The sequence below is a fragment of the Phocoena phocoena genome, chromosome 15 (assembly GCF_963924675.1).
Source record: "Phocoena phocoena chromosome 15, mPhoPho1.1, whole genome shotgun sequence".
Classification (NCBI taxonomy): Eukaryota; Metazoa; Chordata; class Mammalia; order Artiodactyla; family Phocoenidae; genus Phocoena; species Phocoena phocoena.
The window spans coordinates 70,151,932-70,178,133 of NC_089233.1; the positions used below are offsets into that span (position 1 = coordinate 70,151,932).

The window sequence follows — 26,202 nt, forward strand, 5'->3', positions numbered from 1 at the left end:
GGGGCTCTGGTGGGTTCTTACCTCTCACCCCCATCCTCTGTGTTTCTCAGGCTGGGCCACAGTTCTGGCCCAGCCACCTGCCTGAATGTCACCAATGTCGCCAGATTCTCTGCTTCCCTCCTCTCTGGACCTCAGTTTCCTCACCTGTAAAATGGGTTTAGGATAATAATGACAGCACAAGTCTAAGCACTTAAAGTTTATTTCTCATGTATTCCTCTCAACAACTAGCAATCATTAGTGTCCCCATTTTGCAGACAAGGAAATGGGGCAAACTGTGTCATCTCTCTGAGGCTCCAAGTCCCACAGCTAGTATGTGATATAGTTTTTGAGGCACAGTCCTGGATCATGGTAGTTCTCGGTCCCAGGCATGTAAGGGGTGCTCACTAACACTGGCCATGGGTGCAGAGCATAGCGGGTAAGATTACAGACTTTCCAGAGACCTAGGTTCAAAGCCCGTTTCATCATTTCCGAGTTGTGTGGTTTCCAGTCACCAGAGCCTCAGACTTCTTATCTATAAAATACAGTTTCCTTATCTATAAAATGAGAACGCTAATGGTACCCTACACGGTAGAGTTGTTGAGAAGTTGCAGTACATTAATAATATGAAACCCTCAGCGCATTCCACGGGACGTAAGAAGGATGTAACACATATTTACTATTTCATTGTTCTTTTCATCATGTTCAACACTCCTGGTGCCACTGTCCCCCAGAGCGGCCACCTCTCTCCAGCCAGCAGGCTGCACTCCCACTGCCTGTCTTCCACCTCTCTCCGCCAAGCACAGCCCCATCATGGTGGATGTCCAGGTTTAAGTCTTTTCCAGAGAGCTTCATCTGGTCCTCCTGCCTCTAGCTCCTCTTCTCACACCATCCATCAACCCCTGCCAGAGGGCAGAACCTCCCTGGGAGGGTCGCTCACTCCCCAGGATGTCCAAGCCTGCCAGGGGCACCAGGCAACCTGCTGGGCCTTCCCTAAGGCTGCCGTGCTGCTTCCCCATCTGCTCTCAGCCACACAGCCTTGCCCCAAAGGCTCAAACTCTTTCTACCTGGATCCAAGATTTACAAGACATCCCTGGAAAAGTTGCTTTAGAGGCAGTTAGCTGCAGAGCAGTCCCAGAGAGCATATTATGGCCTGAATCCTGTCACTGTGGCAAGGCCCTGATTTAAAGAATTGCCAGGAAAATAACAACAGAGAGTTTTCACATGAAGTGCAAAGGAGGGAATGATAGAGTGGAGTTGTACCTGGCACCCTCTCAAACCAGGAGCCCTGCTGGAAATGCATCCACTTTGTCTGCTGACCCTGGTCATGACTGAGCCAGGCAGGGCAGGGACTCATCCTTACTACATCATAGATAAGGAAACCAAGGCTCAGAAAGGCTCAGTGATTTGCCAAAGTTCCCCAGTTTTAAGGAACAGAGTTTGGGCTTGTCCCAAGGCCCTCCTCCCCAGGGAGAATGGACAACGGGCACTCAGCATGGGCAAGGCAGTGACTATGGGCCAGCCTGCGGGTTCAGATCGGAGCAGGGCTACCTGGCTGACTTTCGGTGCATCCATTCTAGCCTCCAGATTGGGTGCTGCCAGTCTCCTACTGGGCTCAGTCTCCCAGAGCGCCCCCTGGAGGCCTGGCCAAGCTACTGCAGGGGCTAGGAAAGCACTGTTTCAGTGATGGTGGGTCTGGGGTCCACCTGGTCCTTCAGCTGAAATGTTAAATAACTAGTCATCTGTTCACTGCAGCCTCAAGTCATCCCACTACAGAAAAACACCCAACCCTGACCATAAGAGGTTTTACCTTATTTTTTTCGATGGAAGCACCCCTGGCCTCTGCCCACTACATGCCAGTAACGCCTCATACCCAGCTGTGACAACCAAATACATTTCCAGATATTGCTGAATGTCGCCTGGGGGTGTGTCTACATGGAATAAAAAGAACTGAACATTTATTGACCCTCTGTACTCTGTGCATCTACGCTTCTGTCTACCAACTAGGCTCACAGATGGTCAAGCCATTTTGTTGGGTATTTTTTAATTTTTAAAAATTGAAGTATAGCTGATTTACAATGTTGTTTTAGTTTCTGGTGTAGAGCAAAGTGATTCAGTTTTATATCAATATATATATATTCTTTTTTCAGATCCTTTTCCATTATAGGTCCTTACAAGATACTGAATATAGTTCCCTATGCTATATAGTAGGACTTTGTTGTTTATCTGTTTTATATACAGTAGTTTGTATCTGCTAATCCTAAATTCCTAATTATCTCTACATCTGCGCTAAGATGATAGCCACTAAGCCACACGTGGTTACTGAGCACTTGAAGTGCGTCTAGTGTGAAGGAGGAACTGACTTTTAAAATTTATCTCCAATAATTTAAATTTTAACATGGGAACACTGCAAAGTATATTTTGTTAAGCACAGTGTTTATCTTTTTAGGATAATACTTCATTATTAACTGTTCAAAATGTAGCATCTGAATTGCAAAGTGCTGTAAGTATAAAACTGACACCAGATTTCAAAGACTTAGTGCTAAAAAAAAATGCAACGTATCTTTCATTAGTAATTTTAAAATACTGCTTACATGTTAAAATGATAATATTCTGTGGACATTGGGTTAAATAAAATTTATTAAAATGAATTTCACCTGTTACTTGTTACGTTCATGTGACTCTAAAAAATTTCAAAATACATACATGTCCGAGATGCTATATCTACTGAACACAGTGCAACTCTGGAGGTTTTCAGCAGGGGGTGCTTTTGCCCCTCAGGGGATATCTGGCTGTGTCAGGACATGTACTTGCTGTCCTAGTTGGGGAATCAAGTGCTCCTGGCATCTAATGGGTTTAGGGATTTGCTAAACATCCTACAGTGCACAGGACAGCCTCCCACCACTAAGACTTATCTGTCCCCAAATGTCACTAGTGCTGAGGTTGAGAAACCCTACCCTAGAGCATGAATTCCTTGAAGGAAAAGCCAGTAAGTCAGGAAGACCTGAAGAACTAGTCGGAGTTATCACACACAGTTCTCACCATTAATGATGGCCAGGGGTGTTGGTAAACTTGCTTCTCCTGATGAAGAGAATGAAGCCCACACTAGATCAATGACTCACAATAAGTGGCTGAGCTGAGACTTGCACTCAGCCTGCACTCACTCTAAAAGCCAGCCTGCCCCCTTGCTCCACAGCCGGCTTCCACCGTCCTCGGAGTTGGTGCTGATGTGAAGAGGCTGCTCGTATTCACAGTCTAATGTCTCCATTACTCAGAGCCGGGTGGTTATTATTCACATCAGCCGTTATTGCTACCAGGGGATGAGCATTAACAAAAACGCCCTTGGAAAGGGACAGCCTGCTCGAAATACTCGCGGGCACCTCACCCATCAAATGAGGCTGAGAAAGGCGTGGAAATAAATGCCACACAATGAAATAAACCTGTCAGAGAGGGAGCGTTCAGATGCCTCAGAAGGCAAGAGGTAAAACAAATGTGCCTGATATGGGATTGACTCCAGGACTGCGGACTTGAAGAGAGCCCGGAAAACAATGGCCCAGCAGGAAGGGAGCTGCTTGCACCCTCTAGAGAAGCACTGTTTCCGTGGTACACTGGGTGTGGGCATGTGGTAGGAACAACTCTCTTCTCACTGTCACCATGCATCCGTCCGCAACTGCCACCTCCTTTGGGGTGAGACTGAGGCTGGGGGCCTTTGATGGGATGGGGTAGGAGCCTGACATTTGATGAAGGCCTGGAGAGCAGGGTACTCTCTAGGGTCACCTAATGTAATCTTGAGTATGACTCTGCAGTAGGTGTGACGATTCATTTTGCAGGTGAAACAAAGGCTGTGCAACTTACTTGAGGTCATATAACTAGGGAGTGGCTGTGATGACATTCCTAGGGTGTTGATGGTGACATGCTGGGCTATGGGGCTTGATGGCAGGCACAGAGGCGGGGACAGGACTTGGCTGTCGTGAATGCTGTGAAGGCCCTGCTCAGATCTCCTTTCCTGGGCTGGTGCGCTAATCTCCAGCTGGTGTGGGGGGAGCGGTGCTGGCTGCTAAGAGCTCACAGCCACCTCCTTCCCTGCAGAACTGCCATAAGGCAAAGTGAGGTTGCCTCGCCAGGACACGGGCAACGGCTAAACTGACACAGCGGCACAAATGCTGGACCCCCTGCCTCAAAGTGGGGACACCCCAGTGATAAGAGTCCACACTCCAGAGCCCCCGTGGGCTCAGCTGACACAGTCTCCACATCCTCCCTTGGCTTCTTCCCTAGCCCTATCCCATCTCCCTCACTTTCTTTCTTCTGAGAATAATTTGCACAAGAATCCCCATCTCAGGCTCTGTGTCTGGGAAACCCAGGCTAAGACAGTGAAGCAGTGCTTCACTGAGCAGTGAAGTTTCTGAGTTTGGGAAAGGGGGTGAACAGAAGTGGACCATGAGGTCCTGGACGGCTGGACTCATGTCATCCTTGCATGATGTATCCCCTTTCCCACCACGACACACTGACCAGTCAGGGACTAGCAGAGGGGAGACCGCTGTCTGAGCAAGAACTTTTGAGAGAGGTGCCAGTTAAAGATTTGAAATCTCTAAGAAACCTCCACTGACCAGGAAGGACCCCCGCAGTAGAGATCTCTATGTCAGCAGGGTCTCATCTGTCTCTGGGGCTCCATGATGGGCATCAGCCTCTGATGGGTTCTGCATCCCAATCTTTGAAGAGCAGCGGAAGTTTATATGAAATGAGATTGAAATACAGTGTGCTACAGGGAAGGGGCTGCTATTTGCTTCAAATAAATACCTACACTATTTATTTGGACTGGGTGTTCCCATGGCACCCTTTTTCATATTCATTATCTTGTTTCATCTCAGGATACGGCTGCAGAAGACTCTGCAGGTGCAAAGTCTGTAAGAAAACGGTGCTCCCTAAGAGGGAAGCATTATTGCCCTTACTTAGCAGCTAGGAGAGGTGGGAATCATCACACTGAAGTGACCTGTCCAAGACAAATGGCAGACGCTGTGGGGGTCACAGCCAGATCTAAGCACAGATAAGGCAAGTCAATTTTCCCCCAACCTCAGACCACAGCTCAGCTGTCACTTCCCCTGGGAATCATTCCCTGAGCTCCAGGTATGTTTGTTGGTTTATCTTGAACACCACACATCTCTTCTTTGTAGCGTGACTCAGAGTTGCAGTTGTCCATTTATTTGTGTAGTTTTTTTTTTTTTTTTGGATGAATGGCTCTTTCCCCTCCTCCAAAGGTACAGGAATAGGTTTTCTTTTGCTCATCACTATATACCTCAACGCTTAGAGCAGTGCCTGGCACATAGTAGGTACTTTGTATGCATTAGTAGAATGGGTGAATGGATGAATAGATGGATGGATGGATGGATAGAGGGAGGGAGGGAGGGAGGGAGGGAGGGAGGGAGGGAGGGATGGATCGGGGGGTGGAGGGATGGCTGGGTGGGTGGATATGTGGGTGGGATGGAGAGACTGCCAGTTCCTCTCGGGTGCACCTGGCCTGCAGGGACCACTGAGCACAGGCTGCTCTCACTCCCCTCCCCCCCCGCCCAGGGCTCTGGTGATCACCTGTGGTGAGAAGGCAGAGTGGAGTCCCCGGGGTCACCTGGGCGCTGCCCATTGGTGCTGACCACAAGGAAGCCAGTCCCCAGGCAGCATGCAGAAGAGAAGGAGAGAAAGAAACAGACATGAACACGTGCAGTACGGTGAACAAAACTGCAATTCTCGTGGCTCTGAAGAGCTCACACTAAATAGCAAAAGAACATCATGATCTAACAAAACAGGGCCTGAAATAGATTTTTTTAATGAAATAATAAGAGTCACCATTTATCAAGTACCCACCGCATGCCAGGGACTCTGCCAGGTACTTCACACACAATGTTTCCAAGACTTAGAACAACCCAGAAAGGTCAGTATTACTATAAACGAACCCATAGCCTTTCCACCCAGACATCTTCTCCCCGTCTTCCCTTTCTTAGTGAATGGTGCCATCATCCATGTAGCCACGCCATCTACAAGCCTGGGAGTCGTCCTTTACCCCTCCTTTTTACCGATCTCCCACTTCTGATCACTTGGCATGCCTTCTTAATTCTACTCTAGAAAAGGTACTGAAGCTGCCCCCTTCTCTCCAATTTCATCTCCACTCCGTTCAAGACATCCTCCTGTTTCGCTTGGGTTATTGAAGCAGCCCCTGCTGGTCCTCCCGCCTCCAGTCCTGTCCCCTTCAGTCCGTTCTCCATCCTTCAGTCGAAACGCATCAGTGGCCCTGTTGTGCTCCAGGTCAACTTCAACCTCCTTAACCCAGTTCACAGACCGTCAGTGATGAGTTCCCTGCCCGCCCCTCCAGCCTCTCTCCACTCCCACCACCGCACTCTGTGCTCTGTCCCGAGTACAATAAACTCCTTTCCCTCATCAGCAGCACCCCCCGGCCCACCTTCTTGTCGGCAGGCCTTACCTAGGCTGGTCATTTGGTGCGGAAATACCCACTTCCTCCTCTTCACCTGGATGACGACTGTTCATCCTCCAGGTGTCGGTTCAGAAGTCCTTCGCTCTGGGAGACCCACCATATATGGGTCAGATGCCCTTCTTCTGTCTCCCCGGAACACCCTGGTCTTCCCTTCCCCAAGCAATAACCTCACTGTATTTTAAGTGGCTGCCACCCCCGCAATTCTGAGTCTCCTTGAAATCAGTCACTGTCATTTACTCATCATTTACAAATGTCCTGCTGTGGCATTGTGTGGAGCTGTACAGTAGGTACTCAGGGTATATCTGTTGAATAAATGAATGAAGGAAGGATGAATCAGAAAATTGATATAACTTGCTCAAGGCCACAGAACTATGAACTGGCAGAGGCAGTATTCAGATCCTGGTTTGTATGACTTCAATGTTCTGTCCTTTTGAACCCACTACTTGCCTCTCGAAACTGAATCAAAAAGCAGGAAGGTGTCCTAGGCCCCGTCAAAGGCTGCATGTTTCTCTAGTGATTCATCAACAAAATTGTACAAGGTCCTTATACAAAATGGAGAGAGGGGTAGGACATCCCAGACCAACTGATAAACAGGAAATACATAATTTCAAAACTTCGCACAAATGGCAAGCTTTACCAACAGCTGTGAAATACGTCAAACTGTAACCACCAGTCAACGGTAATCATAATACTCCTCCCTCAAAGGTATGGGGAACTTCTTCACCATTTTCAAACCACGTTCTAGTTTTATAGGAAACTACTGTAGCTGGTAGGCCAAATCTGGCCACCCACTGTTTTCTGTGTGCCCACTGGTGAAGATGGTTTTTACACTTTTTAATGGCTGGGAAAAAAAATAAAAAGAAGAGTAATATTTTGTGACACATGAAAATTATATAAAATTCAAATCTCGGTGTCCATAAATAAATTTTTATTGGAACACAGCCATACTCGTTTTACATGCATTATCTATGGCTGCTTTTGTGCTACAATGACAAAGCGGAGAAGCAGTGACAGAGACCACATGGCCTGAGAAACTGAAAGTCACTATCTGGCCCTTCACAGAAAAGCTTGCCGACCCCTGTTCTAAGCGCATGTTTTTATTAAATGTGCCCCCAACCTTTTGAGGTAGGCAAGATGAAGACTGCTGGCCTGGCATGTCAGAAAAAGAAAGAGAAGGCTGAGAGGAGAGGTGACTCAAATTCCCATCTGGCCTCTTTCAGCAGCCTCCTACCTGTTCTTCCCTGCTCCAGCCTTATCCTTGCCTCAGTCTCCGTTCTCTGGTCCAGTTTCTAAGCTGTAATTACGGTAGCCTTCGCGACAAAGGCAGCCTGCTAAGCACCTCCGAGGGTTCGCACTGTCTCAGGACAATCATTGCTCCTCTATACGCCATGGGGCTAATGCAGTGTCCTCAGTGTCCTGGCCTTGCTTACCACTCCAGCCTCACCTCTGATCCCTCCCAGCCTCCTGTGGTCACACTGGCATTCTAGCCATGGTTCAAAGGAACCCCGTCCCATTCAAGTTCAGTGGCCACATCTCTTGCCTCCAGTGATCTGCACGTGTAAATTCCTCAGCTCAGAAGACCTCCCTGTCTTACTCTCCAGCCTGGTTCAATATGCTAATTGTCACTCTTCTTTCAAAACTTTGTCTCAGTGACCACATACCTGAGAAGGTACACCGTATATTGACTTATGTGTCTCTTCTCTGCGCTTCCACAGCATCCTGAATTTACCTTCACCATAGCCCTTATCATTGTGTATTGATATAATTACTCTTGGTTGGCTCCCTCACTACTTGCTATCTGTTGAGTGCTTACTATTAGCCAGGCATAGCACTAAGCACTTGATGTGCACTAGCTCATTAACTTCTTAATTAGCCCCGTGAAGTAAGTGGCGCTATTGTCATTGTTTCATAGGTGGGGAAACTGAGACACAGAGCAGTTAAGTACATTTTCTAGCCTGGAGTCAAAGACTGTCCAAATCCAAAGACAAACTTCTTAACCTCTAGGAGACGAGGGACCACATATCAATATTAAGTTGCACTCAAAACTAAATGGATAAATGAAATTCTAGTTTAGTATTTTTCACTTACTAGCTGTGTCGCTTGGAAAATTACACACATTTTGGAGTTTCGATTTCTCTACTTATAAAATGGGGATAACAGTAAGTATCTCGTGAAGTTCTTTCGAGGATTAAATGAAAAAGAGTTAAAGCCTTAGTTTGGTTGGGAGGCCCAGAGGAGCCTCCCCACCCTACAATTTATGGCTACCACTGCTTAGCAGGAATGCTTAGCTATGAGGGGTAGGAACAGAGGTGTATCTGGACAGGCGCTGGGATGGGGAGAAGTCTTCCCAGTGGGTGGAGTAGCAGAAGTTAAGTGATGGATCATGGGTCTCAGCAGGACACAAAGGAAGTAGAAATAGGAAAAGGACTCATATATTTAGTGCTAGAGACAACTGGTGTTTACTGGTGCCTGGCCCATCTCTCCTTAAGGCATATGGAAGAATTCTAGTCTCATCAAGGTCGTGTAAGTGGAAGTCACATGAGTTGTTTCCAAGTGAAGTATTTAGGATCCAGGTTACTACTTCCATGCTTACTTCTCCCCTGCTATGGGGTCCTTTGAGGCCATTTATATTCTAGATGGCATAACAACAAAGAAGCCTTTGTGGCACTGAACTACTGAGATTTAGGTATTAATTTGTTGTTGCAGCAAAGCCTAGCTTATCCTGACTAATCCAGCAGAACAAAAGATGAAGTCCCTTGCTTTCTCCTCTGTCATCCGGTCTGCCTACAATGTGGCTTTTTTACTGGAGGATTCATGATCCTTCTCTCTTCACAGCTTCCAGAGCTTGCTCATATGTATATATGACAGCCATTAACAAAAACATTGGGACCATGCAAAGAAGAAGGAGGTCTGAATACTGAGTGCCTCAGACTTGCTTTCTGGTTTTTTTCCCTTCTAAAGCAATGAAGGTTGAATGCAAAGAGATGCTGATAGGCTAAAGATGGCCCTAGATCAGATAACCTTGAAGACAAATTAATTTCTTGATTTATGAGCTTCAGTACATTGCGGAAGTAAAGCTGAGGGCTCCTTGAGGTACCCCACCTTCTGCTCCAGATCCCAGGACTTAGCTTGAATACTGCTGAAGACAGGCCAAAGACCCATCATCACACCCTAAAGGTTCTATTATCAGCTGTTACTGGAAAAGAGGGATGGGAAGGGGTTAACAAATAGGAGACAGAGGAGTGAGGGTAATAATGATTACCACTGCTTATTTAGTGCATAATAAATGCCAGGCTTTACTGTTATCATTGCACTGTAGACTCATGTGAACACACAGCCCTATGACCTGCACACAACAGGTGGTTAATTTTTGCTAACACTCCCGACACTACATTGAAACCCCATCAGAGAAAGCTCCAGTGGAGCCTCATGCTTTTTATTTCTATCCCTTGGCTCCAGCCTACCCACGTTTTCTCCCTTTCCTTGACCCCTGATTTTAAAAGGCCTACTATTCCCTTCATAAGATGCAACAACTTTGGGATATCAGATCTGAGCTAAAGTCAACTTGGGTGTCTCAGGTCTTAAGTAGATAATCCTCATTTCTAGTTTAGAGGGATGAAATAGGACTCCCCAGGGATATGCTTGAAAGTCAAGTATTGGTCTTGGCTTTTGTTTTCTGGACTCTGTTGTACCAGCTTTGTCTTCCTGAGTGGGGTGTGGAGAAGGTGTGCGTGTGTGTGTGTTACGGGGTGGTGGCCGGGGCAAATCTAGAGAGTAGGGAGTAGGGCGAGGACAGAGAAGACTAGAGAGATGTTCCAGCTGCTGTAGCAAGAAAAATGTTAAAGGGTTGGGATATTTAAAGGTCTTCTTTAGGTTCTTTTACAGTATACTCATGGTATAATCCTCTTATTCCATCTTGTCACATAACCTTCAAGGAAATCCACATTATTCCATTGGCATTTTAGGGTCTAGAAGATGCTGGGTGAGAGCAAAGAGGCCCAAGGGACAAAGAGACCTTGTTACACTCAAGTACTTCTGAGAAACCGAAGCATGGAAAATTCATCTCATGGGGCTTGGCTAGAGAGGAGTATCACTCCCCTGCCCTAACCCCAAAACACACACCTGGGCTTTCTCCTCTGAAAGTCTGGTAGGACTTCTAAGGACTGAACAATAACCAAGGGTTTTCCAACAGACTCGCTCACTATAGCCGAGCCCCTCACAAGTGATCCTTCATCATAGCCCCTACTTCCAGCTGCCACAGCTAGATTTGAGCACCCTGTGATTCTGGATCCCTCCTGAAATTGCCGGGCAGATGACGAGAAGGGGAAAAGTGCCACAGTCAAAGGTTAGCAAGTGCATGAGCAAAATCTTACACTCAGGCAAACGCAAATGTATTACTGCTGTGTGGGAGCTCATCGAAACACAACGGCCCGTAGACGAAGAGGATAAATGCTGAGCGCCAAGGCCAGTGTCATTCCTGTCCCCTCTCAGTCTCCGCACTTTGAATCTACCCTGAGTCCATCTGATAAATGCCTGGTTTGTACAACTGTATGAGAAGCGACTACGGCCCAGGCTTTGGCTTTCTTCCTTGGGGAAGAGCCGAGAGAAGATGTGTGCTTAGTAGACCTGGGTCTCCAGGTCTCACATAAGACAAGACCCAGAAGAAGGAAGAAAGGCCGTGCAAGCTGTATCATCTATGATGTTCTTCACCTTTTATGGGCATTATCCTAAATTAACAGGGGAAAGAACTAATGATCTTAGGCCTAAAAGGGATGGGATGGACTCCTTGAGGTTGTGACTTGTTCAAGGTTAAACGGCTAAATTTTGGATGTGGGATTTGAAACCAGGTGTCTCTGATTTCCCATTATTCCAGGTAATCTCTCGAGGAAGCTTTATACAAGACAGAACCTTCCATATAGAAGTGGATCAATGGAAGCAGGGAGGGCGGGCAGCGGGCATTTCCTATCTGATAGCAGACAACTCCTACATCTTGCTTGGCTTCTCACATAACCTGCGGCAGGTTATTCTTGTAACTAAAAAAGCCAGGGACACATAGGGGCACATCACTCCCCTTCTGGGCCCCAGTCTTAGCATCTGTGAAATGAGGGCATCTCACTGGAGAATGGCTATTTATTGTCCCTGCAGGGGTGAGAATCCATCAGGAAGAGAGGAGAGAAAATGCTGGATGAAATCTACCTCAGGCTTAGCCGTTATAAAAAGAAGCCACAGGGCTTCCCTGGCGGTGCAGTGGTTGGGAGTCCACCTGCCGATGCAGGGGACACGGGTTCGAGCCCTGGTCTGGGAGGATCCCACATGCTGCGGAGCGGCTGGGCCCGTGAGCCACAACTACTGAGCCTTTGCAGCTGGAGCCTGTGCTCCGCAACAAGAGAGGCCACGATAGTGAGAGGCCCGTGCACCGCGATGAAGAGTGGTCCTTGCTTGCCGCAACTAGAGAAAGCCCTCGCGCAGAAACGAGACCCAACACAGCCAAAAATAAACATACAAATAAATAAACTATTTTTTAAAAAAAAAGAAGAAAAAAGAGGCCACATTTACAAAAGACTATTACCCACCCTCTTGTTACCCAAGACAGTGGTTTTGGTCCATCAATACCACCAGGCAGCACGGGACTATGGGTGACACTGGCCCCTTATCTCATGCTTCATTATTCTGGAGTTCAGCTTTCAGCACCTACTCTGAGGGGGTTGTTTTAATGGGATCCTTAGAGAGTGTTTACTAGATTAAAACTGTGACTTTCTTCTGCAAAGCAATTCTGCAAATGGCTTTATGGGTTTCCGGATTTATTTTGTCTCAATGACTGGGCTCAGTTTGCAAATCAAATCAAAGCTGATTTTTCCAACTGCCACTTGGGCACACCCAGCGGGAGTCTGCAGAGCCAGCTGTGTTCCCTTGCCGGCTGGCACCAAAGATGGGAGTGAGGCTGCCTGCGGGCGGCCAGAGAGGTTCCAATGGGAAGACAGTGGACAAGCAAGGACCTGATTGCCCCCAACTGGGGTGGGGGAACAAGTCCGAGGAGGCAAATTTTATTTTCTGGAAGGAGAAAAGGCAGATTTATGTAGCCCCAAAGACTGAATGGCAGAAATAATAGGGAGCCAATTTGGACCCCTGATGTTGAGGTTCCCTTCAACTGAAGTGTCCAATGGTGGGATGACCTCCCTGGGGGAGTAGTGAGGTCCCTGTCACAACAGGCAATTAAGCGGAGCCTGGCTGGTCTTTTTGTTAGTGGGGATTGTAGATCACGTAGCTAATCCCTGCCTCTACCACTTTTATTCCTACCTTCCAAGAGGACATTTAAAAAATTTTTTTTAATTTAATTTATTTTTTTTGGCCGCGTTGGGTCTTTGTTGCGGTGCGCAGGCTTCTCACTGCAGTGGCTTCTCTTGTTGCAGAGCACAGGCACATGGGCTTCAGTAGTTGCAACACGTGGGCTCAGTAGTTGCCACACGTGGGACCTAGAGCACAGGCTTCAGTAGTTGTGGTGCACGGGCTTAGTTGCTCCGTAGCACGTGGGATCTTCCCGGACCAGGGCTCGAACCCGTGTCCCCTGCATTGGCAGACGGATTCTTAACCACTGCACCATAAGGGAAGTCCTCAAGAGAACATTTTGACAAGTAGCTTGTATTTGAAAAAATGAGGTCATGGAAGACCTCATCCATCCATCCATCCATCCGGCCATCTAGCCATTGATCCATACATTAATTGATTGATTAATTGAGTGATCAGTCCATTCATTTATCTATTTGTTCATTCAACACATATTACTGAGCACTAATGTTCGTTAGGATCTGGGGACACAACATGGCTCAAAATAGGCACAATCCTTTCACTTACTTCGCTTAGAATCTCGCTGGGAGACAGACAATCAATATGTAAGCCAACAAAAATATATATATTTGTAAGTCACGATGAATGCCATGAAAAAAAGTACAGGGTATAATGAGAGTGGAAAACGTTGGGGATACACATTAGACTGGAGGTTAGGATGGTCTTTCTGAGGAGGAGGGATTGAAGCTGCAATCTGAAAGATGTACATCTGTTAAGCTAGATAATTTCAGGCAGAGGGGGCAGGACGAGGAAAGGTCTTACTGCAGCAAAAACAGAAATAAAGTTTTCCCTCTCCTGAGAATAAGGAAAGTAAAGGGAACAGTGAACAGGCTAGAGAAGAAACATAACATGGCCTGAAAGAGTTAATCACTCCTAGTTTTTAACTGTTACTAATCTGCAGTGTCCGTAACTAGATTTGTACATCACAAAGCTAACCTATTACTCTTTAACACTATGTGAACTACATCCTGCACTCCCTTCTAGCGAATCACCCTTTGTAGCATTTGCATTTCAGAAAAAAGGTTGCAAGCCGATAACCCAGAGACAAACTGACTCAATTACCTGGCTGCCTGATGCCAGCTGTGACTGTTTTGAAATAATGCAGGAAGAAGAATGCAAGACCTTCACTACTTTGATCCTTATCATATACCCTGGACTGCGAGTCCCACATATAAAATCTTCTCCGTTTGGGGGTGGGAGGACACACACAGTTCTTGAGGCACTAGCCTGCTGTGTCTTCCCTTCTGCCTGGCAGAACAATAAAGCCATCTCCCTGTTCCTCCAAAATCTCTGTCTCCGCCTTTCTGTTTGGCATCGGTGCACAGGGAAGCCAATATTTCGGCAACAGTCCTGAGGCTGGAAGGAGCTTGAAAGAGCAGTGTGCTGGAGTGCAGTGAATAAGAGGATAGAAGCCTGGATGAAGCTGGAGGGTAGGAAAGGGCCAGATCACGCAGCCAAGTCTGGTGGAGGCAGGGCCTGTGGGCAGGAGAAAGTAGCAAAGTGAACGAGTACATGGAAGGAGGTGGGGAAGAATTAGGTAGGAGAATGTGTAGGCAGGAGGGCTTGGATGGAACTGCACACAGCTTCTGGAAGGGGAACAGACCAATCTGGTTCCAGAACTGAGCCTCTGTGTTCAGTTCCATTTCCCCCATGGCCTGCTCTGGCCCAGCCAGAAGGGCATGAATTGAGATTCTGGGTACCTCTTTCAGCCACTGCAACCCTGGGCATCCTCCACAGGCAGGATGATCAGCTCGCCTGGGAAGAGTTGTCTCTCACTTAAATTTCAGCACCTTGGAAGTTTAGGTCTCTCACCCCAAGTTTTCACAAGCTCCGTTTTCCCAGGCATGTTCTGCTTATCTCTTCAACTTGGTTCCTACAAAGAGCCCGTCCCCCGTCTTCCAAATAGAGAGTGAACAGTATTGAATGCGTCTAAGTCCACCTCCCTCTTACTTGCCCTTTCTCACAGTTGCTGTTTTAACTACAAGAACAAAACCTAACTTTTGAATGGATCTTTTTTTCTCCCTGACTGCCCTCCCTTCAAAGTCTGAATCAGAGTTCTCTGTTTCCAAACCAAAACTTAATGTCTATTTACCCATTGGCTGTAGTTTTCTCTATATAGCTCTGAGTAGACTCCCGGAGCTAGAGTCTGCCAAGCAAAGGGCTTCTGAAATGTTCTTTTAGATCTTGAACTTGAGGCAATTCCACTAGCTTTTTGCCATCCTCAACCTGAAGATGTAACATGCTCCATATAATAAGAGCCCTGTGGTCCACGCTGTTGGTGCCATACCCAGATCCCCTTTACAGATTGGTGTGACATCCTCCAGCTCCTACGTGTGTGTGGGGCTAAGGACTCACCCCTGTGACTCTGTCCGGAGACTTGTGCAAGGCTCAGAGGTGCCACTTCCTCTGGAGCTACCTGAGACATCTCCTGAGGGGAAGGAGAAGGGGAAGGGAAGGGAAAATTCCAAGGGCTGATTGGTATGGGGGAGGAGTCCTGGTTTCTTGCCTCAAAGCTGAACAACTTTGGAGAACTTTACACTCTACCCCGGGATCTTGCCTAGACTTAACTTTATCTGAGAAGAGATTCTTACTCAGCCTTTTCCCTCTTGCACTTACAGATTTCTTCCAAGAGCTCTCCCTCAGTACATCCCATGCACCCAAATCCCTGCCTCAGGCTCTGCTTCTAGGGAATCTGTCTTAAAATGCTACCATTCTTCTTTATCTGCTCACTGACAAATTTCTCTTCCCCACTACAGCTGAACTCATGTTCTGATTCCTCTGAATCTCCAGTCAGCGTTAACAGCCAACCCCTGGCTGGGGAACAAGGTACAGAAGATGTGAACCTGGGATGGTGCACCATGCCCCCTCCCCCTCCATATCATATGGAAAAGACTGCCTTCCAGCATTCTGAGAGGAGCCTGTCCTAATCCCAGAACTAACCCTTCCACTAGCTAATACCAAACTTCCAGCCCACGGTCCCTTAGCAGCGCCTTCAGCAGGAGGTTCTGCCCCGGCTCTATAAATAAATACTGCCCCCTGGTGGTGTGTGAATCCACCGGCCAGATGCTCTCTAAACACAGGGGACTTGGCTCTTCCCGTGGAGTCTGGGCCAAGGGTGTAGCTCCTCTCACAGGGTGAGGTCCTGAGTCCGCTGGCTTCTCAAATGCCACCCTTCGACTCAATTCCCAGTGTTAGTTGAGAAGGGGTGGTGATGGGACGAGGGGGCACAAAGTCTCTCATGCTGCACCCATCCCAGGGGAGGGAGCCCCAGGGGGTGTCCCAGGATCACACACTCATTAGTGCCTAGGGCTTTAGCTCTGCTGCCATCAGACCTCACTCAGTACCTCTCACTTCTCTTTAGAGGCACTGATCACAAGCATAACTCCACCACTGTCTATTGCAATCCTTCACTTAATGTCTGTTTCTGCCCTAGACTGTGAGCTTCCTGAGGACCAGAAGCACGCCTGCTGGTTCATCACAAAATCCCTAGCTCCTTACAAGGTACCTGGCTCACAGGTGCTCAGTGAGTGAGCTGACCACACGAGAGAAATAATGGTCATCGATCATGATTTTTTTAAATTTCTAGAACAATTTGCAGTAAATAACACCACGTTTATGTTTATGATATCATTTGATCCTCATAACAAACTAGTGGGTCGAGGTCTCGGTGTGCTGGAGCTGGCTTGCATCTGCTCGCTACAGAAGAAATGTCGCTAAACATTCAGGACTTTCTTGTAAGCCGGTTGTTAAACCACTGGTAACTTGATATTGGATTTGTGGGTATCTTTACACCCTGGAAATGGACAAAGACAACAAATAAGGGCTTTTCTTTTACAAAGAGCAGGTTTATCAGCAAACCACTGGCAGGAGGTACGTTCACAAATCGTTGTGTGAATGGGTAGATGGGGATCCCTTTAAATACGGTACTGCTGAGGTCTGAGAAGAGGGACTGAGACCCCCAGAGTCTCTGAGCCTTGCTGCAGTGAAATGACGACTCCAAATGCATTTCCTACTTCAGCAGGCGTTTTTCGAGGGTCAACTGTGTTCCAGGACCTTCCTGCCATGGCACGATGTGACTGGGAAATTAGTGGCTAGGCCTGAGCAGTTGCTCATCAGAACTCCTCTCAAACAGCGGTGCTGGTGCCCGTCCCAGCAGGCCTGGCCCTGCCCAGCACCTGATGCTCCACCATCATGTGGGGTCTGGGAAGGGTCCTGCTGCCACGGACCCAGCATCTGGTGTGTACGGGTGGCCCACTGTGTGTACCCCCTGCCCTGGGCTCCTTCCACAGAACACGCAGCTCCTCTGCATGAGGCGGCCTCGCTCAGCTTCCGAAAGGAACAGGAACCACATCTGGACCGCAGCCCACCTCCGGGGCCCCCTCTGGCAGGGCCCGTTCTGGCTCCTTGCACATCCCTGACAGCTATTGGGATCACGCTGTGAATGGTAAAGAGTCAGAGGTTTCAATGGGAACCACTGGACACTGCCCCTAACTGCATGGGGCCGGTTATGGATTGAACTGTGTTCCCCCCAAATTCTTATGTTAATGTCCTAACCTTAGACTGTGACCTTATTTGCTAATAGGGTCCTTGTAGAGGTAATTAGTTAAGTTAGGATGAGGTCATACTGGAGTAAGGTGGGCCCCCAATCCAATAGGATCAGTGTCCTTATAAAAAGGGAGAATTTGGACGGATACACACAGAGGAAGATGTGAAGAAGGCAGAGATCGGGGTGATAGTTCTACAAGCCAGGGAAATGCCAAAGATGGCCAGAAAAGCACCAGAAGCTGGAGGAAAGGAGTGTAACAGACTCTCCCTCACAGCCCTCAAAGGAGCCAACCCTGCTGACACCTTGATCTTGGACTTCTAGCCTCCAGAAATGTAAGACAATACATTTTGTTGTTTAAGCCACTTAGTCTGTGGGACTCTGCAGTCGCCGAAAACTAACCCAGGTCCCTTGCTTTGCAAACCTCAAAACTGGGCAGCACTTCATTAGAGCTTGGGTGACTAACAGCGACCTTACAGACAGACAAGGGTTAGAGCCTCATGCCAGAGCCAAGGACTGTATTTAATAGAAGATGCCCTGGGCATCCGGTCAGGTCAGAACGACCCTGAACAGCTCCAGGCTGTTCCATTCTGAGTGGCAGCCCTCCAGTTCCCCGGGACCCACACAGCTGACCACAGATGCTGTCTGGAGTCACCAGGGTCAGGGACAGGACATCAGCAAGTTGCTTCATCGCCACAGCACTGGCCTCAAGCCTGCCCGTGTGACCATACTCCAGAGGCTGGCCGGCCGCTGGCAGACCCGTGCAGAAGGTGCCACGATGACGGAGAGGTAGAGGAGCCCAGAGGGAGACAGATGGCCCGTGGAATCTGCCGCTGGGACTTCACATACCCCACTGCCTGCAGGATTCCCACCATCGTATTTTCTCTATTAATAAAAACAGTATTTTCAGCAAACCCATAGAAAGGGAAATTTGATTCACACCATCAGGAAAGGGATGGGTCAAATATTCCTGGACTTAGATCCTTGATACAAAGTCCTCATGGGCAGTGCGTGAATTAGTTGACCCTGGATGCTCCAAGGGTACAGAGTAGACATAGGCAAACACAGCTTTCCCTGACCTGTGGCTGACGGGCATTCTGCATTATCCAGCCCTCTGCCCCACTGCCAAGTGCTGCTAGAGCCTGCTTCTCCTGGCTGGAGTGACGGCCCTCACTGGAAAACAAGGGTGTGGAAGCCTGGAATCCACCACTTACTCCCGACTCCTCTGAGCCCTGTCTGGGCATGGCCAGCTGGGCATTCATACTCATTAATGCATTCCTATCCTTTCCCACGCCACACCTGGCGTGTGTACACAACACACTCCACTAAAGGAAGACTGTAACCTAAACATCAGACAAGAAGAGAAATCCTTATGCTAAGAAGAGGTAGAGAGCTCTTCTGTTCCATTTCTTTAAAGGCCACTGTAATTCTGCAGATCAGCAATGCAACTTTGGAGAAGTGTGGCATGGTGGGCTCTATATCTATCAGGACAGTAAGTCCTGACATTGCCAGCAACATTTACTTTAAAATATTCTCTCTCGAAGTCCCCACGTATACCTTTGCCTGTCCGATCATATGTTCCGAATTCCCAGTTCAGAAAATACGATCCAACAAACTCCCCTTTAGGAGGGCTTATGTCCCAGAGGGTGTCCTTAGAATCCCACACATCCTGCAGGGGAGATCAATGGCATCAACTCCTCCCTCGTCTAGGGGTCAAGAGCTAGTGGGAGCCATGGAGCACCGTCACGGGGAAGGTTTTTCTGTGTGTTTCCTGCCCCCTCCTGGGGGATGCTGCAGACATCCAGCTGTCCAGCTTGAGACCAGAGCTTTAGTGCTAGCCATCTGATGAGGTTCTTCTTTCTAGATTATCTGTTTTCTTCAGTGGAGAAGTCTGCCAAGGCCCATAATTTGTGTCACTTTTGTTTGCAGGCCATCAATTTTCCTTGCCTCACCAAGAGTATTTTATCTCTTTCTGTCTGGTAGCCTGAGTTCTCGAGAGAGAACACGTTAGGGACATGTTGACCTCTCATGACGGATGTGAAACCAGAGTGGGTTCTCATCACAGGGAGCCCTTAGTGCTCCTGTCTTCTTCCTCCTGCATCTTCCCTTTTCTGCCTACAAATTGATGTGATTTTCTTCAAAGTTATAAGAGTGATAGGTCTCGCTGCGTATTTTGCCAAATGACCATAAAATATTCTTCTCTCTCCCCCCCCGCCCCGTCCCTTGCCTCCTCCCCTCCCTGACATGTGTGCATTTTCCTCTGTATGTGTTTGCCTGCGTGTATATCCTCACATATGTGTATACGTACTTGAGTCACTGTCTTTGTCTACAGTTTATATCTATGACTATATGTTTACTTATATTTACACTTATCATCGCTGTGGAAGCAATTTAGGAAACTATATATGCTGTCCATAAATGCAGGGAGGACAGCCGTTTAAAGGATCAATTCTATAACAGAAAGATAAACCTGATTTCTAACCGTTCAACCTTGTCATAGGTTAAATGATAACAAACCATTCATTGACTTTGTTTTTAAAGAGTAATAAACAGAAACATGTACCAACTGAAAGAGTCAGGCAATTCAATTATAATTAGGGAAACAAAAAGTGATGAGCCCTGAACAATGCTGCCTTCGTTTTGGGGATTAGTGTTGAAAATGCCAACTTCATAACGACGCAGTGTTTGTTTTCTCATTACCGAAGGCACTAACACTAATCGCCTCATTTTTGAAAGTCATGCGCCAGTTGAATAAAGCACAAAACCAGAAGATAGGTCTAATTGACATGCAAAAAAAGTACCCAAACACAGACCCCAATACAATGAAAATCTATAGCAGAAGACTATTTGAGTAAATTTATATTTACCACTCCACTGATTAATGTACCAGTTCGTCCATCCATGCAGCCATCCACTGACTAAACAAATATGTTTTGAGCTCTTCCTATGCTTTAGGCACGGTGTTATTAATATATACCGTAAGTATATATTAATAGCTAGATGCAACTGACTCCAATGAAAATAACAATTCTTTCTTGTTATTTTTAGCCACTGTTGCCTAAAATTTCCCTGTGTGGCTACAGGGAGAAGTACTTAAATGGCTGAAGACAGACAGGGCATGCCAACATACCTTTCGTAGCCAGACGAACACAGTTGATTTTGGTCTCCTGTGAACAACAAAAGTGAGACTTCAGTTAATTTGTCGTGGGTTTGGTTTTTTAATACATATAACATATACATATACAAATTTGCATATATAGGCATGCATATGTATTTTTAATGATAATTTAAAATTTGTCCCTTCCATTTTTTCCACCATTGGAATCACCTTTTAATTCTATGTCATTTCTTTTTTTTTTTTTAAAGAAGATGTTGGGGGTAGGAGTTTATTAATTAATTAATTTATTTTTGCTGTGTTGGGTCTTTGTTTCTGTGCGAGGGCTTTCTCTAGTTGTGGCAAGCGGGGGCTACTCTTCATCGCGGTGTGCGGGCCTCTCACTGCTGTGGCCTCTCCCGTTGCGGAGCACAGGCTCCAGATGCGCAGGCTCAGTAGTTGTGGCTCACAGGCCTAGTCGCTCCACGGGCTGTGGGATCCTCCCAGACCAGGGCTCGAACCCGTGTCCCCTGCATTAGCAGGCAGACTCTCAACCACTGCGCCACCAGGGAAGCCCTATGTCATTTCTTTTCATGCTAGGTACGTACTTTGTTACTTTCACTTCCTGGCTCCCATCACCTTATAAGCTTCTTCCCCAGACAGAACCAATACATAAATACTGCCCAACACAGAACAACTTTAACCATAACACTAAGTGGGTACACTGGGGCATGCGTGTGCTTCACTCAGTTGCATGGGTTAGTAGATGGTATCAAGGGCATCCTTGCGAAGCTCAGTTAAAAGTATATAATGCACCTACGTGCATACACTGAAACAGACGCTTAGGAATAGCTCAGTCAACATGAACGTATAAGAAACAACCGCAAAATTCATGTTCAAAAAGTTACTTTGGGGCTTCCCTGGTGGCGCAATGGTTGAGACTCCGCCTGCCGATGCAGGGGACACGGGTTCGTGCCCCGGTCCGGGAAGATCCCACATGCCATGGAGCGGCTGGGCCCGTGAGCCATGGCCGCTGAGCCTGCGCGTCTGGAGCCTGTGCTCCTCAACAGGAGAGGCCACAACAGTGAGAGGCCCGCATACCGCAAAAAAAAAAAAAAAAATTACTTTGGCCGAGAGATCTCTGGTAGACATCTTACAGTTTTCATAGATAATGTTGTGTGGGTGTGTTTGCGTGGCAGTAGAATCTTCGCTTGGTGAGCTGTCTTGTTGCTGTTGGCTACTCCCCAAGTGAACAGGATCCATAAATTTATGATGTTGCTGGGCATGCAGTTGACATACAGAAGAGTGCGCTTAGCAAGAGAATCACTTTAGCCTGCGATATTGGGATCATATCCTAGGAGGTCGTGGAACCAGTTGAACATTCCAGTTGACTAAGTTATACCCCCAGTAAGAGTCTGAATATTGTGTAGCAAAGGAAAATAAAAAGCAAAGAATGCTCTTCTCTTTCTGACTTACTTCACTCTGTATGACAGACTCTAGGTCCATCCACCTCACTACAAATTACTCAATTTCGTTCCTTTTTATGGCTGAGTAATATTCCATTGCATATATGTGCCACATCTTCTTTATCCATTCATCTGTTGATGGACACTTAGGTTGCTTCCATGTCCTGGCTATTGTAAATAGAACTGCAAAACAAATATGGTATGCTAACACATATATACGGAATCTAAGAAAAAAAAAAAGAAAAAGGTCATGAAGAACCCAGGGGCAAGACGGGAATAAAGACACAGACCTACTAGAGAATGGACTGGAGGATATGGGTAGGGGGAAGGGTAAGCTGTGACAAAGTGAGAGAGTGGCATGGACATATATACACTACGAAACGTAAAATAGATAGCTAGTGGGAAGCAGCCACATAGCACAGGGAGATCAGCTCGGTGCTCTGAGACCACGTAGAGGGGTGGGATAGGGAGGGTGGGAGGGAGGGAGACGCAAGGGGGAGGAGATATGGGACGACATGTGTATGTATAGCTGATTCACTTTGTTATAAAGCAGAAACTAACACACCATTGTAAAGCAATTACACTCCAATAAAGATGTTAAAAAAAAAAAAAAGCAAAGAATGCAAGTGTGTGAGGCTCAAGAATCCAATGCCTATCTTGCTAATGCTCACACGTAAGGAACCACTGCATCCTGAAGACACTGAGCTAGTCAGGATTATGCAGAAGTAGTAAAACCCATGAAATTCAGGGGCTAAAAACAGCAAAGGTTTATTTTCCAATCAAGCTACGTGTCCAATGTAGGCGTATGGCTGGGTCTGCGGGTGAGGTAATGGTGGTGGTTAGGGGATACTCTAATCATTGTAGTCACTCCAAGACCAAGGCTTGGAGTGCTTCAGTGTTCGCTGAGGCAGGAGAAAAGCATGGTGAAGAGTTAAGCACTGGCAACTATCAGAAATAACACTTTTACTTTGACTCAGGTTTCATCAGCTAGAGCCACTCACAGGGCCATGCCTGACGTTAGTGAGGTAGGAAATGGAGTCGTCCAAGGCACCAAGAAGAGAAGCAATGATAATGTCTACAGCAGGGTCTATTTTATCCACGCACACCTCCAAATGCTAGGAATTGTCGCTCCTATTAAACCCAAGTATGACTCCCCAATGGTCTTGATTCTGCTCTGCAGACGACAGAAAGTCTGCCTTTGCTTGTGTAGGAAAGACGTCTTGATATTGAAAGACAGTTCTCAGGTTCATTAACCTTCTTCTTCTTCAGCAGTTCCTCATACGATAAGAATTCGAGTGCTTTGAACTAATGCCCATCATGCTCCTTCTGGGTCACTTTCTCTCCACAAAGGTGAAGGCTACTGTGTCTTGTGAGGGAAAGTTCGCTTTAAAATGTGTCACATTAAAGGGAATATTGGGTAGCCACAGTGGTTTATTCTACTGCCCTTCTTCCTCATTGAGTTGTTCGCAGAACTTTCTAATTCTCCTTAGAATCATCTTCCCTTCCACAGTTGTGTGCCAGAAAGTGAGCCATTTCCCAATACCACTTCCTCCACCCGAATCTACTAAACTATTTTCTGTCATCTAGAGCACACATCTGATTATGTTTAACTATCCTTGGCTCTCACCAACATGACTCTGACATAATCTGCTTTCTCCCAAATTCCTGACATCTTTAATTCCATAACCAATTTCTCTTTGTTGGTTAGAATCAAGTACAGAGTAACAAAGTCCTGAGTCACTCTCTTGGCCTTCTGGGTGACTGAATTGTTAGCAAGCAAGTCAGGAACATGCTTGAAATTCTGCATTTGATCATTTGGGAAGTCTGGCCGGTGGGCATTAACTCAAAGTTCCCAACTGGTTCCATACAAAGGAAATGAGTACTTTCCTCGTGCCAAGATTATGTAAGCCTTTGGGAAAAGGAAAAGCATTTGGTATATTTTCTGTTCCATCTCCACAGTACAATACAATTTCATATCCCCATTATTTTAACCTCACTCACATTCCGTTTCCCACTCTAGACTTGCAAATCTGCACACAAGAATATATCACTTTGGGATAGAATATAACGCCCTAACTGTTGTGCTTCTGTTGAGACCTGCTTCTACTCAAGGATCTGCCAGTGCTGTGCGATACTGAGCAACTCACTGCCCCTCTCTGTGGCTCAATTTTCCCACCAATCAAATGACAGAGGAAGGGGTGGAGAAGGCCACTTTGGTAGAGTAGGGGGGATATTCTAAGGTTGCTTCCAGTTATGAGTAGGAAGAATAAAATTTTCAGACTTTCATTTTCCAAAATGTAGAGGCTGTGGTATAGAGAATAGACTTCCGGTACAAGAGAAACTAGTTGGTGGGGAGAGTGTGGTGGTAGAGATGATGGTAGTGGCTTGGACCAGGAGGGAGAGCCTGGCTACAGAGATCCTGTTCCCCCCAAACCTTTGCAAAGCGTATCTTGGCTCTGCTTGATCCCAGAGTCCTCCCACCACCTCACCCTGCCCCATGCTTCTGGTATTGATGATAACCCACTGGGCCCTCAGTCTAGTCTCTTTGCAGCCCAATTTCCTGTGTTGCTCTTCCACTGCCCTGATCCCTAAGCTGTTGTTTGGCCTCGGTGTGGTTCATCCACTTAGCATGTCAGTCCCTGAAAGCATCACTAAGAAAAAAAAAGAAAAAAAGAGGAAGTTTCTCTTTTCTTAAGGTACCTATTTTGAACATTTGATTTTTCATTCTTGTAGCAAGGCTATGCGATGAATATCAGTGTTCCCTTTTTCTCTCTAATGAAACAAGATTACATAAAATTTCCCAAGGTTACACAGATAATAAGCCAAACAAAGTAACCTTGAAGTAAATGGCCTCCTTTTCTGAGGTGCCTGTTGGCAAATATCTTTTTGCCACTGAGGTAAGATGCCCTCCTTTCCTGGCTTGTTTACAGGCACAGTGATGTGGAGCACAGCCATATTTTGAAAAACAGGCCAAGCAATTTGTAGGAAGGAATTCTATTTTGACTTGAAACAGGACCCTGAGCAATCGGAAAGCCAGGGATGGAAAAGGGAAGCAGAGAGGCTCTGGAAACTGAGCAGCCCAGAACCATTACAACTAGGTCACCTGGCAGGCTCATCCTCGGGAAAAAAAATGAGTGAGGAATGCCTTTTAAGGCACGAAAGGGCCAGAGTACCCTCTGAGATATAACTCCCTAATAAGCATGCATGCTGTAGTCTGCAGATCTTCAGTCACCAACAAAAGGCAAAGAGTAAAGCTGCAGGACGCAGGAGAGCTGGCTCTTGGTGGCATACTCTTCTAACTGGACACATGTTCATCACCAACCCTATCAGATCTTCCTGGAAGGCACTAGGCTCTGCTTCAGGCAATAGCCAGGGCCCTGAGCCCGACTCTAAGGGACGAAACTCCCAATAACATGCAAGCCCATTCAGAAAACTCCCCATTAAACTCAAGCTCTGAAAATATTTTGTGTTCTTCCTCTAGATGCAGACCTGATTGTCTTACCTCACCAGCTCTCTGGAACTCACCTCAATCTGATTGCTCTCATCAGGTCGACAAAGACTTTCAGATGGTCAACTCTAAAGGTCACTGCTCCAACCCTATCTTCCTTAATTTCTCATCCATATTAGTTGCAACTGACACTTTCTCTTTGACTCTTTTTCTCCTCTTGCCTTTTAGGTCACTCTACTCTCTAGGTTTTTCTCCTACCTCACTGTCTGTTCCTAATCCTCTTTTTTAAATTTAAATTTTATTTTATTTGGCTAGACATTTATCATCTGCTTGACCTCCAAACACTGGAGTGGTCTCATTTTATATCCTCTTTCATCTGTATCCCAATTTTCTCACTAAGACATTACATTTAGTTACAAGGCTTTAAGTACTGAACCCTTGTACTGCTCAAATTTCTACTTCTAACAATGGTATTCCAGAGATCCAGGTTCATATATCCATATACTCATAACAAATCTACAAACCTCCAGAAGATAATTCTGTTACTCTCTTCACTTGTACTCCAGGCCTTATACACACACCAGTTTTCCTCATTTCAGGAAGTGTTACCATTATCTACTCGGTTGACTAAGTAAAAAACCTAGGAGTCATCCTTGAATTCTTCTAGTTCCATAATTTCCCACAACCAATCCACAGTCAATTTCTGCTGGCTCTTAGTAGTTGAAGAAAATGATAACCATCTAAAATCAAATCTCCCCACATATCCTTCAAAAAAACAATACAGGAAAACAAGAAAAAAATAAAGCTATACAAAACTCACAACCTCAACATCATTAAAATACATAGAGG

General features: G+C 46.5%; 1 protein-coding gene across 1 annotated transcript in view; it reads right to left on the bottom strand.

Annotated features, from left to right (window-relative positions):
- Positions 1–26,202, bottom strand: part of PTPRT (protein tyrosine phosphatase receptor type T) — a 765,643-nt gene that overhangs the window by 182,994 nt on the left and 556,447 nt on the right. The window contains exons 13-14 of the mRNA XM_065893296.1: positions 20,476–20,512; positions 5,560–5,616 (exon numbers count right to left, since the gene is read on the bottom strand). Of these exons, the coding sequence (XP_065749368.1) occupies positions 5,560–5,616; positions 20,476–20,512 (94 nt within the window). The remainder of the gene's footprint in view (positions 1–5,559; positions 5,617–20,475; positions 20,513–26,202) is intronic.